Source organism: Lepidothrix coronata, unplaced genomic scaffold (assembly GCF_001604755.1).
Source record: "Lepidothrix coronata isolate B3197 unplaced genomic scaffold, Lepidothrix_coronata-1.0 Scaffold172, whole genome shotgun sequence".
Lineage (NCBI taxonomy): Eukaryota > Metazoa > Chordata > Aves > Passeriformes > Pipridae > Lepidothrix > Lepidothrix coronata.
Window position 1 is genome coordinate 1,395,188 of NW_016690352.1, and position 14,302 is coordinate 1,409,489.

General features: G+C 34.7%; 1 protein-coding gene across 1 annotated transcript in view; it reads right to left on the bottom strand.

The window, feature by feature from the left end:
- The window catches only part of MYCBP2 (MYC binding protein 2, E3 ubiquitin protein ligase), a 151,842-nt gene that overhangs the window by 33,491 nt on the left and 104,049 nt on the right, over positions 1 to 14,302 (bottom strand). The window contains exons 41-50 of the mRNA XM_017829956.1: positions 13,601 to 13,826; positions 13,167 to 13,285; positions 11,513 to 11,600; positions 8,520 to 8,572; positions 7,186 to 7,358; positions 6,817 to 6,961; positions 5,006 to 5,218; positions 2,493 to 2,548; positions 1,972 to 2,087; positions 569 to 666 (exon numbers count right to left, since the gene is read on the bottom strand). Of these exons, the coding sequence (XP_017685445.1) occupies positions 569 to 666; positions 1,972 to 2,087; positions 2,493 to 2,548; positions 5,006 to 5,218; positions 6,817 to 6,961; positions 7,186 to 7,358; positions 8,520 to 8,572; positions 11,513 to 11,600; positions 13,167 to 13,285; positions 13,601 to 13,826 (1,287 nt within the window). The remainder of the gene's footprint in view (positions 1 to 568; positions 667 to 1,971; positions 2,088 to 2,492; positions 2,549 to 5,005; positions 5,219 to 6,816; positions 6,962 to 7,185; positions 7,359 to 8,519; positions 8,573 to 11,512; positions 11,601 to 13,166; positions 13,286 to 13,600; positions 13,827 to 14,302) is intronic.

A 14,302-nucleotide genomic window follows, 5' to 3' on the forward strand; every position in this document is an offset into this window, starting at 1 on the left:
GATAAGGTGCAATGATAAGGTGAAATGGGGAAGTCAAATGCTACAGAAAGCATACCTTTTAAAAACAAAATCCCACCATTCTAAGAAAGGGAAATATCACTAAAGAAACTCCTTATGGATTTAGTATTGACTGAAGATCCTTAAGACAAAACAAGCAAAATCTTTGTAAAGCCTTTGTGCAATTAATTTCATAGTAAAATATAAAAGAAAAATAGTGCAGAATTCAGTCTGTGGCTTTAATAATAGCTGTTCAATGTTTGTGTGATAAGCTGAGATGAAGGTAGTTTCTGTGGAGCTTTTAACCATTTCATTCATGGATAGACAGAAAGAAAATGGAATGAATATGCTTCCTTTTATCCAGTATATTAATTTCATTCCATTCAGCATATTAAAGTGATCTGCAAATATCCTCAAGTCCTGCACCATTAATTAATACATGATAAAGTATATATTAAAAGATAGTAAACCCCCACCCAATTCCACCCAAATATAACTATCTGGCTTTGTGGGTTTTGTTTGTTTTGTTTGGTTTTGGTTTTGTTTTTTTTTTTTCCCCAGTTCTCCAAACCTTGTTTGGCTGAGGCTCTGCTTTTGGTTTAATAAGTTGAGTTCCAGGCGGTATCATTCCCTTCGGAGGATCTTTTACTTTCACTTCTAGTCCAGCATCTATAATCAAACAAAGACTAAGTTTTAAAAAAAGAAATATAAGGGGATATATCAGTTAAACAGTAATTACAGTTTATCTGTGCTACAACTCAGAGTAGACAAAATCACCACTTATCTCTCTGGCATAAACAACACTTGCAGTTGGCTTCATGGTGCAAGGTATTACTTTCTGAACATTTGTATTTTCATTTGTGGAAATTTACAGAGACGTAAATTTCAAGGAGTGGTGAACGTTTGAGGAGTGCAAGTGAAAGCTTCTGGTTATGCATGCTGTACTGCTGCAGATGCTAACTGCAACATGTGAGAAACTTAAGAGCCTGAAAAGCCAAGCCAGACAAGGCCTATAAACAGTCAGCACCTTTAATTACCAACACTGGAAAAAATACAATTGAGTGCACTGGAGGCTCCTATGAAGGCAAATGTTCCTGTCTGAGGAACAAAGATAACCATTAATAATTATATTTTATACATCTTATCTTCTGTAGTTAACATATTAAATAGCATCTCACTCCAATTCTATGTGAATTATAGGTATTTGTATTTATGAGTATCATTATGTGTTTACAAAAGGTGTTGTACAGTATTGAAAAAGAGGAATTGCTGATGAATTCACTCAAACCCATCAGATCGGGGCCTAACTACAATGCTTTCAATGTTTCTACTACCATCTTCACCATCCCACCAGTATGACTAACATGAGAGCTTCAATACAGAGTGTTTTTTGGAGGTACACTCTTTCCACATAATATCTCACAGTGTACTCTAGTGTAGTCTAGGACTAGCAAGATAACTAAAAAATTTTCAGCAAGGAAGGAACCAAAATAATTTTAAAATTAGTACAAATAATTAGGACTTCAAGTAGAGTCTCAGTTAAGACCACATTTTCTCAGTTTTCCACAGAAGAAATGAAAATATTTATTCCTGCATTGTCATGAACAGTTTCCCCTCTCCTCAGGTTCTTCAAGGTTGGGCTAGTTTTTTTTCCCCTTTAACTATACATCTCTGTCACTTTCAGCTGAAGCAAGACATTTTTTTTTTCAACACTGAGGGTTGAGAATAAGAGAATCTGTCAATCTGGTAGTCTAACCACATTATAAATACATGATTTGTGAGAATAACTGTGGTCTTTTTTACCTTTTGACAAAGAAGAGGGATTTACATAGAAGCCTTCTGAACCAAAACCTGGTTGCTAAGTTTTGCTATGAACTATAATATTAAACCTTATGAGGACCAGGACATAAATTTATCAGTATACAAAGTGGATATTATATAAATCTATCCTCAAATATAGTGAAAATCAAGTACCTATTTCAATGCCATCTATAGTAACATGAATGGTATAGAGACCAACAGCTCCAGGAGTCCAGTTCGCACAGTATGTACCATCATTATTGACTCTGATCAACATGTTTTCACTGGGTCTAGGCACAAACAAAACAATTAAAATCATTAAACAGTTACTGTTTTCTTGGAGACCATCTGTAATGTCGAGTTGGGAAAATTAACTTTTTTTTTCCTATCAGATCATCCAAATACAATTTTTTCCTTTTCAATGTACTAACTTCCTATTATTTGGTATGAAAATATAACTCTCCATGCCACATTTATTTCCAGTAAAGAACACATCCAGAGAGTAAATAATACAAATAAGAAATCAACATTAGAACAATTAAGAAATAATAAATCACTAAATGTAAGAAAAAATATAATAATACTTGACTTTTTTGTTTCTACCTGTCAGTCACATCTTGTGGGGGGGGTGTAAACAGAAGTGACAGGACATGTTAATTTAAGTCCTCATCAAAAAGAAATTCTTTAATTTTTACCTCTTTGGTGTTGGTGAAGCAAAGCGTAGTTCTTCAAAGGAATAATTTTCATATGCCTATAAACAGATTGAATTCAAACATAAAATCAGTTATACTGCTGTCTTGAATAAAAAAAAAGCCGAGCATTTTCTCAAAGAATACATTAATCTAACTTTACAGTCACCAGAAGCATTTATAAGGGAATCAGAAACAAATTTCGAAACACAGAAATATATACACATACATGAAAAGAGTATACTTTCTCTTTAAAGAGCCATTATCTAGATACTAAAGACAGTTACTGCTAACAAAATGCCTCTGCTCACAGTCACGTCTTTGAATCTCTTCTAATCTCACTTGTACAAAAAGCTTTTGAATCCAGGTAGTACATTGAAGACCATGTGAAGGTAAGAAAGCAAACATGCTGCGGGTCAAAAACTGCAAAACAGCCCAGTGGATTTATCAGTGGAATTTCAGATACTCTTTCTTTCAAGTGAACAAGAAACCCCCTCTATATTGAGGTGATCCTTCCATCGATTTCCACTACAAAAAAGACATGGTTCACTTCCACAGCTTCTTGTGAAAGCACTGTTCCGAAAAGCCCCATAAGTAAATAATAGCAGTCCTAGAAGTGCAAAAAGTCCCTCAGCAAGAATCTCTCCAGGGTGCAAAAGTTGCTGAGCTACCAGATTCCCATGTTAAATCAAAACCAACAAAAGGTGCGATAAGAACATTTGAACATACATGCAGATGAGCCACTTTGAGTGTCTATACAAGGACATAGTTTTGGGTATCAGTCCCCCAAACATGTCATAATTTATTGTCATGAAGTGAAAAACTACAGTTTATAATCATATTTAGATGTATCAAGTACTGATACAACATGAAGGCTGGTATAAAGATCGGGGACATCTGCATTTTACACTCAAATGAGTGTGCTTAGTAAAGAGGGGGGGGGAGTAGAAGAGAATATTGACCCTGTCTTGAATTCATAAAGTTGAAATTTTTAATAGAAAGGACCTAATCTGAAAGGAACCTTGGGGAGATTCCCTGAAAAGGTATTTAACATGGAAATCAAGCATGTCTCAACAAGAAGAGACACTTTTTGTATTTTACCTTGGTGTAGTCCTTTACTTTTTACTTTTAGCTTTATGAGGATGCATACTGTTATTATCTACTAAGAGGACTTTAAAGGAATACTTGCATTTTCATTTTAACTTGGCCCAAATCAATTAAAAAACATTACACACTAATGACCTAATATGAAGCATTCATCACTCAAAGGATCTGTCAAATCTAAAAAAGAATTTTTGAACACCCTGCACTCACACCACCATCATTTATTCCACAGTATCCAATTGCATTACAAGATACACCATCCTCAGAGTTGCATGAACAGATTTGACTACTCTTACTGGAAAAGAAGCAGAAGGTTCCTGTGGACAATGGTTGTCAGAAATCTCAGTCATAACTTAGAATAAATAATGTATTTCTGCCCTGCCTCAAGTTACTTTTTAAAGTGGCAAGTAGCATCAAGGCAAGAAGTGATCTTTGCAATAGTCCAAATAAAAAAACCAAACCAACAAAGTCACCCTTATATCCTTTATATACACTCCCTGGTTATAAATATATTTTCAGACATGTGATTTAACGAGTTTTTAAACCATCTGTTGCGCACTACGTTGATTCAGTAGTTCTTTCACTGATCCATTAGGACAAGCTGCACTGCTTACAAAGAGGTACTGCAGCACTATCCTTTGCCAAAAAACGACCCTGTACTCTCTAAAAGATGTTACTTTGGTGGTTCCGCCCCCCCATAAACCCATACTGATTATACTAAGTATTTTTCTTCTCTAACTCCTGATTAATCATGTCTCATTAAGCTGTCCAACTACTAGTTGTACACATTATGTCACATCTCTTAACTGGGTCAATACATGTTACATATATGTAAATTTATTGCATGTGCTATAATATACTCAAACCAACACTAGCTGTCATCTCTTTAAAAACTGTTCTGGAAACATCTCTGAGCTGATCTGTTTGACACTGGCTCATTTCATCAGACGCTGCTTAATAGTTATGTATTGATACACAAATCATTTCTATGACCTTTTTACTATGCTGAGCTCTGATATTTTCCTATGTTTACCAGTTCTAGTTTTTAATATGGATTCACTGCAACACTCCAACTCTATACGGACACACGGGCTTGACTTCCTCTCCACCAGTTCAACAGTTAATTTATTTCTCCTGAGTGACTCAGTCTAATTTGTTAATCAGTCGAATCAAAATCAAAGACAACTTCTATTTTGAATGCTAATTCAGCCTAACTGCATTAGAGTTTAGGCAACTGGTTCTTTTGATGTACCTAATTTTATGTTGAACTTAAATATAATCAGAATAATTTGTAACCAATGTATTTTCAGATTGTGACCAAAATTAAATATAATTCTTTCCTCCTATGTCACATACCTTTACACACTTTGACTGCTGAATTTTATAGTTATATTGCTAAAATGACAGTAATTTACCTTCATCATTGTAATAGCAATATATCGAGCTTCTTTTACTATCATTGGCTCGTAGGAAGAATCAAGCTTTGGTGAAGGAAGTCCTCCAAAGGTCATATCACTGCTAGGGGAAGCAGCTGTTGCAGGACTCCCTGGTATCCGTTGTACCTTTTTAACTTGCTCTTGTTGCAAGGATGTTTTTTTCTGCGAAACGGGAATAGCTTTGACTTCTACCTGCAATATGATGTGGAACAGAGAACATGATTTAGAGAGAAAACACATTATTTTACAGTTGATACAGTACAGTTCTTATAGCACTCGCTGTAAATCCAGCTGTGTCAAAACCCAATGTATCTATTCTTAACAATCTGCAAAGCCAAGCACAGCATCTCTGAAAAATGTCAGTGTACAGGGGAGAAGCACCCAACTGATTTGGTACACCATCAGTAAGGGCTGGAGTTCTGCCAGTCCCACAGCACTCCCTGGGAAGTAGTACATAGCCTGGTATGCATGGTGAAGTCTTCTCACAACAGAAAATGCTACAAAGCAGAAAGAGAGCCTTCCGAATGAGTGCACAGGTTTCAGAGGGAATCATCAGGGACTGACAGATCGGGATCACCAGTGGTCAGAATGGATTTTGCCTTGCTCTGCTGTCTTACTACATCAGCACTGTACATTTACACTGTGCTCTTCAATGCATATTTTAACTGATTTTTTTCCCCAGAGGTACCACAGACCTCCACTACTGAAGGTAATGTAGTACTTTACACAGCTTTCTGAGGAAAAACAGGTAGACTACCTGGAAAATAAGTTTGTAAGTTTATGTGTTACTCATCCTACATTTGCTAACATTTTGACACATCCTTTTCCTGATCGATATGATAAAATCACTACTTAAAGAGTTTTCCACTTCCTCTGTCACAAATTTAACTCAGTAACCACACATACAAGTTTCACTCAAACTGTTTTTGTGACTAAGATGATTCTTGTGCTACTGTTGTAGAACCCCTGTTTTATTATTAAGTTTACAGCTCACTGTAAGATAACTCAATTACAACATCATATGCAAAGAATAAATTTGAGAGCTTTTATCAAAAGAATCATGCTTTTGTAAATGGTACCTCATCTACTTTAGGGCTTGAACTACCTCACAGTAACAATCAGCTTTAAAACACAGAAATAGCCTAATTTATTAGAACTACAAAAAACCCATTTTGTGCTTAATTTGTTTTGTTTGCATTGCTTTGCTACTTTAAATCAAGCAGCCTATACACAGGTTTTACTCCAAAATGTCCAAAGTTCTTCTAACTCTACCTAAGGCTGTCAAGAACACTTTCTTTCCGGTATTCAGTGATTAACTGAAGAGCATGAAGGCAAATCCAAGAACCCTACTTTTTGCTAGTTATTTTTACTAATTGCAAACACTACAGGAACTTCCAAATATTAGAAACAGAAAAGGGAAAAGTACTGTTCTAATCTAAAATAAAATAAGATGGTCCATCAATGTGCTTCTGGTTCCTTTTTTTTCATCACAAAGTCTATGGATTCTTGTCACCTTAACATGTCATCACCAGCAAACATCACTTATGACTGATTATTTCCCAATTACATATGTGTAGCTCTTTACAGACAAGGTATAAATCACATGAAATGGTGTTGGCATAAAACAGAATACGATAATTTTGTGGATTTAGTGGTAAAAAAGTCTGACTACACTGAATTTACAAATGCCACTTTCTGCTCTATACACGAGGTGTTCTGTGGAATACCTACAACAAAAACTAAAAGACAGCACAATCAAGCAGATGAACAGCCAATATTACAATAATTACCTTCATATTGGGAACATGAACAACATCCCCATACTGGTCTTTTGTTTGTACTGTAATCACAGTTGGCCAACCACATCGAATGTCATCCTTATTCAAAATCAATGATGTCTTTTGAGGATCAGCATATGAATCTGGCTGAAGCCACCTACGGCAAATAAAACCACCTAAGATTAAAATCTCTTATAGCCCCCCGAAAAGAAATTCTTACTCTGTACAAATACGACTTCCAGCTAAGACAGGATGCAGAAAGTCCGAATACATACATGTTTTATGGAAACAATACAGCCATACAGTTTTATTTAACAAATTTTAAAATAGCTATTACAGTTCTATAGCTAGTCATATACACAAGCAACAGTGTAGTTTTACCTTGCAAGTCGCCCACCACTTGATCCTGGTACACAAGCAATGAAATCCTCCAGAAATGACTGTTCATTGCTTTGCACCTGCAGTGGAAGACTTCCTTCAAGAGCTTCCAGAATGGTTGGTGAGTGAGATAGTGCCAAGCCTTTCCCAAGAATGCCCGAGTGAGATTTGCACACCTGTTTTTTTTGGTAGAGGTTGGGGGTGAAAGGATGGAGACATAAGTCAGCTTTTCAGTAACTTACATGTTGACACTTTCCCATAACACAACACTGACATTGGTACAGACATTTTGGGAATTGAAAACCATTCAAGGAGGAGAAGAATAAACTTTACTCTGATAAAGTTTAAAAAAAAATCATAGCCCAGTTCATTAACCAATAATTTACGCCAAAAGAGATTAAATGACCTTGAGTTGAGGGAGAATTTCTGGAGAACAGAATAAAGTAACGTTAAAAATATCCTTAACTGCTGATTTGTGAGCAGAAGACTGAAGAAAGCTGTTCTGAAAATGTGACTAATGAGCATGTTTCAAAAGAAAATAAAAGGCTAGGAATATAGCATAGAGAAAGGCAGATCTCTTACTGCATGCACACTCCTAGCTCAAATTTTGAACTAGAATATGGTGTGCCCAAGAACAGACTGATGACAAAAATATTTCTTCCAAGGAACATCTGATTCCTCCTAGTCAATTTCTATTTCTAGTCCGTTATCTGAGGCCTATGCAACGGTGTCAGACTGTAGCACTGATACTTTTTTCCACCAAGTACTGTGATAACCGAATTTCAAAACAGTTGCTGTGAAAATAACTAGGAAGGAGAGAGAACGCGAAAACTCCTTTTTTCGTAGTTCATCATCTGCTGAGGCTATACATGGGGAGCTACTGACCAGCATTAGCTACCATCAAAACCAACAAAATGCCATCAACAAAACAGAACAACTGCAATCACATTATTTGGGACTTGATTAACGTTACCACTCAACTGAAAAAGTTATTTTATTTCTCTAATTACAAAGATACGTGACAGATAAATTTTGGTAACATTTAAAATTTGCTAAATAGTGCAACTTATGCCAAACACTTAGATATTTTGAAATATTTTGTCATCTAACTTTCTATATGATATTTTATCCATTTTTTTTCCTACATAGATTTATTATAAAAAAAGATTTAATGGAAACACTAAACTTCTGTAAAACTTTCATAAACTGTTTCATTACAAGCTAGATTCTATTCTATCGTAAAAACCTTATAAATTATTTTCTTCTACAGCAGTCAAAGAGTTTCAGTGCAACTATGTGATCAAGCATGCAGCAACAGATAAAAAGCCACAGTTTACCTGTAAGGCGGCCTCTTCAACTATCTCAAGATCCTCTTCAAATTCATTACCTGCTGTAAAAACATAACAGTAATATTGAAAGTTATCTACATATAATAAAATATGAAATTCAGTTCTGGTTTGTGAAGCTTTTTACATGATAAAATTTAGGTTTGCATAATGCTATGTCACAATGTTCAATCAGTAGCTGAAATATTAATGTTTTCAAGTAACATAGTAAACATGCAGTACTGTGTAGTTCAGTGCACACACAAATGAGCAGTAGACATTACGTACAACAAAAATTTGGTGCTTGTCTTCTTATCTCCAAGACAGTATGTATGGCAAATCTTTGGATGCAAATAGATACATTCAGAAAAAGATTTTGGAAAGTAAAAATAGTTTCCAGGAAGCGGTACCAAGGAGGACCAACTGCTCCCTTTTAGGAGCTTACCCAAGTAAAATTATTTAAAAACTTGATAAACTTCATACAATTTTGTAAATTATGATTTCTCCTATAAGATAAAACCCAAATACATACTATTACACCATATTTCTTTCTCACAAATACAACTTGAAAGTCTGATTCCACGTTGACCAGAATTGCCAAACACAGCCTTTTAACAGAATAGTAAAACAGATAAGGTTACCATATTTCTACTCTTTCTCAAAAACGTGTCAGGCAATTCTACTAGTCAGAAGACAGAAAGAGAAATAAGAAGGAATCAAGTCCCAAGGTATTTTTAAAATTCAAAGAAATAAGGATGTATAAAAATTCTGCCCTCAGAAACAATTTCTACTAAATTTGAAACAATTAAGAAATAATGTTAAATACACCAATCAATTCCACACTGCTGTTTAAGTTAGAGCTTGATCATAGACCAGATCTGTCTCTTAAATTTAAGAAGTATCTTAAATTTAAGTCTTGGACAACTGGCAAGGAGAAAGAGTGACCTTTTGAACATGGTAACTCAAACAGTATTTGAGTGTACTCTCAGAGATAGCTTTCCTAATATATGAAGGAATCACTTCTCTGGTCTATCTTCCTTTGGAGAAAAAAAGGTTAAAAGCTTCTTGGTCTTCTTCAAAACACTTTTTTTCCTAATGGTTCTAGAGTAATACTGAGACAAATATTTGACTACTTGCACACTGAATATACCCACTACAACAATTACGAAAAAGTAAGGTACCTCTTTGTAAAGGACAAGCTCTCAAAAGTCAATACACCAAGATAAATCACGCAAATAAAGCTGAAGATAGAAGGATCCTACAAGGATGCCAGTAACAAGCCATAAAAATCAGTTCAATCATCCTATTTGCCTTGACAGAAGGTTCATGAAGTTTCTTATTGTCTTCATTAAAATTGCCAGGTTTTATGAGTACTTAATTGGACCCAGAGGTCTAAAGAGGAGCTGGGAAATGGAGCAGGATTTACCTCACCTGCTCTTGGGCAAAGAAGAATGAGACAATGAGCTCTGACTTAGGTATTACAAGATAGCTTTACAGCAAATGAAGGAAAACAGGTGCATCCTTTGGGTGATGACTTTCATTTTTCTTACATCTTCATCTTAGGACAAGATGAACCGTCCTCTGAAGATGTCTAAATTAAAAGAAGGTTAGAGCTACTAGCTTAGCTACAGATACCTAAGTTCCAAATGCTGAAGTTGAGGCAATGCAAGCTAAGTTGCTACTTATTTCATGGAGTGAGCCTTTTTCTTAGGTTACTTTCTTTAGCCTGCATACATCCACACACAGAAAAAAAAGGTAAAGCTGTAGAAATTACAAAATAAACTATGAAAAGTCTACTAAAAAGGGCCTTCCTGTGTGTATGCATTACAAGAAAGTCTTTTATGTGATTATTGATTGTATGACTCTAAATAGGCTTTTCTTAAAGGACATTATTCCACAAAAAAGATGACAGGGCTCTGCAGATTAGGAATGTCAGTAATACAGTATATTTGAGAACCATTTCAATTGCAGCAAAAGGGTGCTGGGAAGTCAACAAAACTAAGGAGTTTGGAGGCTGAGATGAGGGCACTATTTCAACTATAGAATTGCCTGTACTTTTGAGAGTGAAATACAGATCTACCAGTGCAATTGAAGTGCCTACTTGCAACATAAAGTAAGAAATTTGTGCATTCAAATACACAAGCAAAATATTGGGATAAAAAAATTCAAAGCAGGTTTAGTGATTATAACTGTACACTGATCAATGCTCTCCTGGCTCATTAATACACTTCCAGTCTCATTAATTGTGCCTGAGCTCTTGTTTGCACTCCTAAATTAAAATTAACGAAAAGATATCCTATTATATATTATGAACCTGTTTTTCCTATATATGGATGCTATTTAGGAGAAATTATATTACACCGACTACGGCTGCATCATTAGAAGTTCTAATTCAATCTTCAATACTGTTCATAAACTCTTACTTTTCCTTACATTTTAAATTGCATTTGGGTTACTGTGAACCTTTATTTGCTGCATCTGCTGTAAAAGTATGTAATTTCTTTTTTAATTGTAAAAAAAAGCTATAATTTAGAAATATTTTTAGCTATAATGTTTATAGATGCAAGGGTCACTTCCAGTTTTAAGCTGTAATTTTAACTTTTGCAATTCAATGCTGCAGGTATTTTTTTCATTCAGAAAGGTATGGAGTGTGGGGAGAAAAGACGGTGAAAAAGAAACACAAAGATGATACCTGCACATTTGTGAAGTACCACGAGGAAACTGTGAGACACATTTCATACACTGATACACTACCTGTGGATTTAAATCATTCAGATTTAAATGACCAGGTTTCCCCTCCTCCCCATATGCACATGAAGGGAAAGGTGTAAGCAGAAAACACCCTCACTTTATTATCTTTTTTGATTAATTTAGTTTTAAGAACCAATTTTGTATTATTATCTCTAACTAAAAGCAACAATATTATTTAAATGTAGTATAAATTCAGAAAACATTGACATGGACAATGATGAAGTAAGGAAGTATGTCTTCTGAGTAGGACTTACCAATAGGAAGTGCTAGATCTTTCTTCATCAAAGCTGCTGCACATGATCCTCCTAAATTTGCCAGTTCTTTCTCCAGCTGAATAATACCCTTTAAATTAAAACAATTCTCAAAATTAGTGTCCCAGAAAATAGGACAATGAATACATTTCCCTAACTATGCTTTATGTTTAGAAATATTTTTGTCCCAGCTTGAAGTTTCTCAGCAATAAATTTCTTGTCAAACAGATACTGTCATGTTTTGCTGTGACATATGACAGTGTATCAAAATTTTTAGAATAATTTCCACTTGGTAAAACCATTAATAAATGGGTTACCATGCTTCTGGTAGCCTAGTAAGAATATCTGAATATGACAATTGGTAACATTTCAGGAAAATGTTCAGAAAATTTCACCACAAAGTTGCGAAAAGAATGAGAACCTTGCACTGTCTGTCCAATCACTTTAAGTTACTTATGGTGTTTTTAGTCCTGAGATGCAAGGTAGTTTTTACACTATAAAAGTTGCTTTTCTATTTATAAAACTTTAGAGTGTTAGCGCTATAAAAAGGTATGTTTGAAAATAATTACTTAAGGCTTTTCTTTAGGGGATAGAGATAATATATTGGCTAGCATGTTTTAGCACTGAGAGGTCAAAACATGCCAGCAGCTTTGTTCATAAATGCTTTAAAGAAAATGAATGATACAAACATCTGCATGTTTTTTTCTGCTTAAGCAAAAATTATTATTATTCAAACACACAATAGTTAGATAATCTGTAGAATTTATAGATCTGATTTTGCTGAAAGCAAATGAGACCACCATAGCTAATAATCTTATAGTATGTTTTCTTATCGGATAAGTTACGAAATTCCAAAGAACTTCACGTTTTGAAAACCTGAAGACATGATTTAGCTTGAACAAAATCCAGGAGTAAGATGATATAAATCTTCTGTGAGGGTTGTAGTGTAAGCAAGATGCAGACCTTGTGAAGTTCATGTGAAGCAACAGGCCCAGTGACTCCCAAGATAAGAGAAGAGTTATTTTTCTGGATTTATTATAGAACATATTAAGCATTTTCACTAGTCTCTTAAAGTAAGTCAAAAGAAAGCACTGGGTCAAGGACATGAAGAAATTTCATCTTCCCTTTGCAAAAAACAGTGGTGGAAACAATTTGTCCTTAAAGGCAAGATGAGGAGACCACCGGTTAAAATCTCAGGTAGTCTAAATGTACACAGTATTTCTAGGGAGTCTGAGAGTTCTAATATAACCAAGCACTGGAAAAACAATGCAAATTTGGCATTGAATTGGCAGTGACAGTAAAATACTGATCACTTTGTATCTGAAAGCCCCAAAACTTTGGATTTCTGATGCAACAGTAGGTGGGAATTTCAGGAAATCTTACATCCCACTGACATACAAGATAAAACCACACTAGCTATTTGCAGACTGCCACAAACCAAAGAAAAAGTCATTCCAATAATATCCTGATTGAAGAATTCCAAATCAATAATATCTGTAACAAAAAATGTTAAAACCTTTTTAAAATTAATCTAAAACCACTTTGCTAATGTTATTTAGTCAGAAGTGGAAATACAAATATTTTTACCCTCAAAAAATAGCCTTATAGCAGAAATTAATTAGGTGTAGCAATTGTAACCACCTCACTTTTTCCTCACCTCATCAGATCCTGGACTAAATTCATATCCAATTGCGTAACATTTGAAACCATAAAAACAAGCTTTTTCATCTTTTACATAGTCTGACGCAGTCTCCAGGGAAAAAAGAGCTTCATTTCCTTAAAAAAGTAAAAGCATAAACAAAATAAATAAATAAATAAATAAAGTATTCCTCCTCTTTTAGCATGTTTCTTCTACGTGCATATATATGAAACCTAGGCTTTATATGTAACATGTGAATTAAAACCATGGGAAAAACAGCAGACTAACACTTCAAGCAAGAAAACTACCATAAACATAATCAGATTGCCAGCTTGGATAAAGACACTTCAACTTTGATTTTTCTGCAAAATTATCTTAGCAGACAATTTTTTTTTTCTTCATTATTTCAGTAACTCACATTACTACTAATTATTGCAATATCTATTTATTACCTGGCAATACTAATACCATGGTAGGCCATCCTGAAGATCCAGAGAATTTTTTCAGTTCTATCCATGAATTAAGGTTTTCATGAACAGAAGCATGCTTTGGTCCAAATCCCAGGCTCTGTGCAATTCTGACAGGAATTAGTAAACGAAGAACATCCTCTGACTGAGCAGTGCCACACTGAGTGTCAAACTCTATTGTTATCCACCTGACACATTCAGGAAAAGTCACCTAAAACAAAGAAATAGTTTAATTATGTCCAAGTTTTGGGTGTTGTTGGAGGTTTTTGTAATATTTATTTAGTTTCCTTTTAGTTTTAACTCTTTAGTCTACAAAGTGATTTAATCAAGTAATTCTGTTACAACTGTTTTGATATGCTTTAAATAACATTAACCTAACCTATTCTTTGAACTTCATATACACCTGAACTTCATATACACCTGAAATGCTTTACCACCTTACTCAATTATAATCCTGTATTATAACTTAATATGCGGATCAAGTATTTGTGCCAACACCACTAGTGATTAAGAACTCTGCACAGGTTCATTAAACAAAACAACACAGACTACTATGAACATTGAACTCTCATATACCTTTTTAAACTCAAACTTCAATAAACATACTGAATATCTGCAATCCTAGAAAAGTACAGAGCAGCTGAATCACATTTGGGAATATGGCCTGCAGTACAATAGCATATAGCC